The sequence below is a fragment of the Neophocaena asiaeorientalis genome, unplaced genomic scaffold (assembly GCF_003031525.2).
Source record: "Neophocaena asiaeorientalis asiaeorientalis breed wild unplaced genomic scaffold, Neophocaena_asiaeorientalis_V1.1 scaffold196, whole genome shotgun sequence".
Taxonomy (NCBI): Eukaryota; Metazoa; Chordata; class Mammalia; order Artiodactyla; family Phocoenidae; genus Neophocaena; species Neophocaena asiaeorientalis.
In genome coordinates this window covers 3834925-3840944 of record NW_020173929.1, presented here as the reverse complement: position 1 = coordinate 3840944, position 6020 = coordinate 3834925, and the positions used below count along the sequence as shown (strand labels likewise).

General features: G+C 48.1%; 1 protein-coding gene across 1 annotated transcript; it reads right to left on the bottom strand.

Annotated features, from left to right (window-relative positions):
* Window positions 1-4009: 4009 nt before the first annotated feature.
* On the bottom strand, window positions 4010-6018 carry FJX1 (four-jointed box kinase 1; the record flags this gene model as incomplete). The annotated part of the gene is given in 2 exon segments (XM_024752591.1): window positions 4010-4857; window positions 4860-6018. Coding segments are annotated over 2 exon segments (1431 nt in total), but the record flags the coding sequence as incomplete, so codon positions are not given.
* Between the last annotated feature and the right edge of the window lie 2 nt (window positions 6019-6020).

Sequence of the window (6020 nt, the reverse complement as noted above, 5' to 3'; positions counted from 1 at the left end):
GAATTGAATATAAAAGTGTGTTGTACAGACTGTTTTATGGAACTTGTTTCAGTTGAGTATTTTTAAAGAGTGTAGAAAATTGAAATCTGCTTGTATTCTCTTTGGGGAAAAAATTATAGTAGGTGGTGAACTGGTTATAAATGGAATTTCCCTAGAATCTTAGAGCTGGAAAGGAGCTTACCAATCACCTGATCCAGTATTTTGCATAGTGTAGACTATGCCGCACTGATGAGTTATTAAATCAGTTTAGAGGGTCACGACTAGCATTTGGAAGTAGAGGAAGAGGAGGAATAGAATAAAATTGAATTGAATATAAAAGTGTGTTGTACAGACTGTTTTATGGAACTTGTTTCATTTGAGTAGTGTGTGTGCGCGTGCATGTGTGTGTGCGCGCCCGTGCGTGCATGGGCACGCGTGCGCGCATGCTGGGTCACAATGTAAAGTGTGTGTCTTACTGTGAGTTCTGGTGACAAAAATAGTAAACTTACCAGTCTAATCAAACACCCCCTGTTCCAGGTAAGACACCTGGAGCCAGAGAGGGAAATGACTTTCCCAAGTCACATGACTCAGAAGTAGCCTGAATCTCTTGACTCGCAATATCCTTTCCACTTGACTCTAATGATTAAAGTATGCTTGGAGGTGGGTGTCAACTCTTGCCCTGGGATTTCCATCCACCTCGGCAGCTGACATTCTATTTCTTTCTGGAGCAATTCCTGTGCTTCTGGGTCAACCGCAGTCCCCACTCTTTCTTTAATACTCCTGCCAACCTTATACCACAGGGATCAGTGGCTCTGTGGGAGGGGGCAGATGTGTGGAGGGACAAATGATCAGTGCCCAGGCTTGGATGATTCACGGCAACTGGGTAGCTCAGAAGGTGCACGATTCCACAGCTTACTGCTCCCTGGAGCTGATGAGCCATATGAGAAACAGAATCACAGCCTCCCTGTGAAAAAGAGGGGGCTGCATGTGACAACTCACACAGAGGGCAATCTCAGAAAGGAGACAACCAGCTGACAACTGTGGGCTTTAGGTTATTCCTGCCAGACTCATGCACTCTGGCTGGTTTTCCTGAGCCAAAATAGAAGCATGTAGAAGGTGTTCTATGATTGCAGAGATACAGCAGGATTATGAAAGAGGAGCCTGCCTGGGACCCAAAATGCCTCTGGTTTTGACTTAAGAGAAGAAAATGATCTATTCCACAAATAAACAAACACTCCATATTGCATTTACCCTGTGCCAGGCACTGTTCTGAGAATGCTACAAATAGTTACTCATTTAATCCACATTACCAACCTCTAGGCCTTAAGAGGACTCTCCTAGCTGCAGTGGTAGGCGGAAGGTGGAGAAGTGTTGAGAGGTGTTAAAATAATTTGTTTTTCTCCCTGATTGGAAGACAGGAGGGCAAGTACTCTTAATAGAGTTTAGAACTATGTCATTGACAAAGTGAATTAATCAGCAGTCAAATCCAGGGAATAAAGGTCAACTGCCTACTTTCTCATGGCAGAAGGAAATTGGAGGGAGGATTGTTCTTCTTGCAAAGATTCATCACTTTTTGATGCTTTCCAGAAGTGATGATGGATTTGCAATGATCCATCTACTTTAAAAAAAAATCACCCTCGTATATTTGTAGTATAGCTGCCTGTGGTACAGGGGGTCTGCTTGGGTCCTGAAACCACCCGCTCGAGCCCACATAGAGATCAAGCCTCTGCCCCTGGTCATATGATCCAGTGCTTTGCATAGGATCATATGCTAGAATAGGGTTCTCAAGCACTTAAAAATTCGTTTATTACTAATTTCAAAAACTGGACCTCATCTTGGACATTTTTAGATTTGGCTTTGATGATGAAAATTAGTAGAAATTTACTGAGGTGTAAGAAAGGCAGGAGTTCTTTTGTTTTGTTTTTTTAAGAGCAATAGGAAGTGAGGTTTTTTTTTTTTAAAGTACCTATGTGTGTCCTTATGTTTTATATGTTAACATTTAAATCCCACAATACTCTGATTGAATGTCCATTTCATAAATGAGGGAACTAAGTTAAATGACTTGCTGAAAGTAAACAGGTGAGGGACAGAATTCAGAATATAGTCTGCCTGCAGAATCTCTTACTCTTTTACACCATGCTGCAGCCTGAAAGTTCTTTTTCTTTTTCTTCATCTGAAAAATGATTTGGTCCTAGCAGCATTCACTGACCATGGCAAAACATTAATTGATCTTTCCATGTCACAGACTACCGATTATCCACAAGGAATGGCAACAGGTAAAACCTCTTCTCTGTAATTAAGTCTTGGTTCCCTTAACAACTCCACCATGTAATTAAACTTATTTCTCGAACAGGCAGATATGGCTCACTAAAGAATCTGAGAAGAGCCATTTAAATTATGCTTCGTTTCTTGCTCTGGGTTAACCGTGGTCAAGTCTGGGCTTGAAACTGAAGTTTAGGAGGAATGTGGAGAATGCAGCTGGCCCAGAATTTACCAGTGCAGAAGTTATATGGGAGTCAGGGTATATTTCCTGTGCATCTGTGAAACTTCTAACTTAGCTCTGCCCATGGTTTTCCTCCATGAACACGTCGGGTAAGCATGCAGATTGCCGAATATTTATGCTTTTCTTCGAGAGCCTCTGCTGATTTGGGCAGGAAATCTCATATAGTTATCAATCATCAGAAATGGAAAATGTCTCTTTTTGAAAGAGGTAACTATCAGAGGTTTCACATTAACAATGTCTTGAAAAAATGTATGTGCCATTATCACTACCCTGTATCACGAAAATATTTGACTTACACCTCAAACTTTATGGACTCTTTTTTGAGCTGGCTTAGCAGAGGCACTGAAACATAAGGATGGCATTAAATCGTTAAATTACATGCTGTGTTGTAATGCACAGTGAGAAGGGAAACCCACAGAGATTTAATACCATCACGAGTCTATAAAACCCTAGGTTTACAAATGCAAGTCAAATAAAAATCTATTAAAGTAGCCAAAAGTTGCTTTGAGTTAAAGGTCATTAAATAAAAAGAAGATAACAGGCAAGATCATTTGGACCCACATATCAAATAAAATCCCAAGATAAAACACCAATGGGTCATAAAAAAAAAAAAAAAGACACAAACTGACTGCCTCTCCTCTCCCCTATGGGTCAAAAAGAAGCTTAAGAAAATACAAAGACATTTCCTGTTTGAAGTCACCAAGAAGGGTCCAAATGCCATATACAAAGTACTACACACATTCCTGGTTTCACAATGGCTGCTCTGAGGGGACCATGCAATTAGTACTTGGGGGGGGCGGGGAACAGTACCATCTCTTAAGAGAGCTGGATGAGTCCAGATGTTGGAGATTATGATCTCCTGGAGGCAATGGAATTTATGCTGGGAGATTAAAGAGAAGAATCAATTTATGACTTTCTCTACCTGTATGCAGTTTGTGCTCAGCTTATTATCTGTACGCATTGTGATGCATGGTACTTACAATGCTGAAAATCAGGTGCAACACGTGACCACAGCGGTTAAGTTTAAAGGGGGGAGGCGTTTATCATATTTCAGTCTATACATCTGGTTCTATCATATTTGCCAAATGATTAATATAGGACTAAATTACAGTGAAATCCTTTTATATAACAGTTTTATTGGCCAGGAAATAGAATACTTTCCATCCATGTCTCTCTCCACCATCCCGCATGTTCTATGCTGAACTCTGAAATTTCCAGCACGAGGGTTCATTTGAGTGAGCAGGACAGGGATTCTGCTCTTGTCTTTGTTCAATTCTATAAGTTCCATGGTCACAGCTGGGATATACATGCGTCCTTTGTTTTAAAAGCACATCCACAACGGAGAAACCTTAGAGCTTATTCTAAAACCAGGCAGGGCATCAGATACCTCAAACAGTTAAAACCACAGGAATTAAATTCTAAATTTTAAACTCCCTTTTATTGAAATATAAGTTTGTTTAGTATATTTACACCACACTTTATGTACATATATACACATAGAAGGCAAATTTTGTCAAAATAAAAAAAGTTTTTCTTAATAAAAAATTAAAATAAAAACAAAGTAAAGTGCATGAAACTTTTTTTTTTTCCCTTCTGGTGAACATCATCATTGATAAAATTATGAACGGTTGGGAAGGGGGAGGAAGAAGAAATTCATTATTTGAATCAATGCATACAGCCGGTCCTGCATTTGTAGCCTTCAGGCTGAAATGACAAGCTGTAAGGAAGAAGTCAGACAAATTGTCAGCGTCTGCAGGACTCCCTCCATTCTGCAGGTCCTGCTCTCTTTGTCCTATCGGGAGCGGTTCCCTAGCTCTTAACAGTGATCTCACCATCACCAAGCCGGAACAAAGGGAGAACACAGGAAGGGGGCTCCACCAGGCAATGTCATAGCCCTGCTCCGGGGCCACCAGCGCTGCGTTTGGTAGGAAACTGCAGAATTAGCTCAATGGCTCAAATAGAAGTTTTCCTTTTTCGGAAGGGGAATGAGGGGGCCAAGAAATAGGATGTATCTCCCACAGAGACGGCCACCCGGGGGCCAAACTCCGGCAGCAGCCAGTTTCTTTGGATGCAAACTCCGTACTGGCACAGGGAAGAATCCTTTTATAGGCTGGGTGGAGGAAATGTTACACTTCTCGCCTCGGTGAGTTCGTCCTCCCAGAACTTTGAAAGGACACAGCTTGGGACTGAGAGAAAGGGGCAGGTGGGTAAAGCTGAAGTTTTTAGCCGCCTTCGCGCTCGGGTCTCCGGCTGGGCGTTGGCCGGCTGGTCCCAGGCGGTGTCTGAGGCGACGGCCCTTCCCCCATCATCCATTCCCCAGCCAGGGGGGTCTCTCTCTCTCTCTCCTCCTCCTCCGGGGGATGCTAAGTCCCCGGTCGGCGGCCGTACTTAGCCTTACAGTGCAAAATGTGCTTGGCGAGGAAGTCGAGGCGGCGCTGCAGCAGCTGAGCGTGGGGGTCGGCGAGGGCGGCCAGCTCCGGGAAGCGAGGCTCGTGGTGCTGGTAGAGGCGCAGCAGCCGGGCGGCCGCGTCCTGGCCGCGGTGCAGCTCCAGGACACGCCGCGCAGTCCGCTCGCGGAACACGCACACTGACTGCAGCAGCGGCTCGTTATACTTGTCCCACATGCCCGCCACCCGGTAGCCGTGCACCAACCCCGCCTCGTTGTCCAGAAAGACCAGCGCCCCGCCCGGGCCGCGGTGCAGGTTGCTCGTGGCGCGCTGCATGACCCGCGGGTCCCACTGCAGGCTGAAGAGGTTGCTGACAAGCCGGTCAAAGTTGGCCGTCAGGTAGTCGAAGAGGATCAAGTCGGTCCATTGCACCAGGTCTACCAGCTCCGCCCGGCTGCGGTTGGCCAGCTCGCCCCCCGTGGCGCGCAGGGGCCGGAGATGGCCGTCCTCAGAGCGCCAGGGCGCGGGCACCACCACGTCCGTGAGGTTGGGCAGCCAGCGAGTCAGGCTCACCACGCTGCCCTCGGTCCAGTGAGTGGCACGAAGCTCCTCCTGCACCTGAGCCCACTGCGCGCCCCGAGCCTCCACCCGGGCCAGTGCCAGAGGCGGCACGTGGTGCTGGAGGCCCAGCAAGCGCGCCAGGTAGTAGGATAGGGCCTCGCCCTGTATCTGCTCGGGGTTGATGCCATAGCGCACGCAGGCGCGGGTGCCGTCGGCGAAGCGGGCCAGCCGGTTGGAGCTGCGCCCGCAGCCCCCGCGCTCCAGGGCCACCACCCGGGCGCCGCGCGCCGCCTCCAGCCAAGACGCCGCCTGGGCCTCCGAGAAGCCCCGGGGCACCTGCTCCTCCAGGCCGCGGCTCCAGAAGACGCCCCCGTGCACCGCGGCGCGTTCCTCAGGCCAGGGCCGTCCGGTTGGCACGTGTCGCCTGCGCTCACCCGGGGGCTGCCCAGGCGGGCCATCTGCGCCCGCCGCCAAGGTGAGCAGCGCTCGGAAAGTTTTCAGGGAGCCGCCGCGAGCGTCCCGCGCCAGGGGCGGGGGCAGAGGGAAGCGAGGCGCGGGCTCCCGGCCGCCGCTCCGGGCCGGGCGCCGCG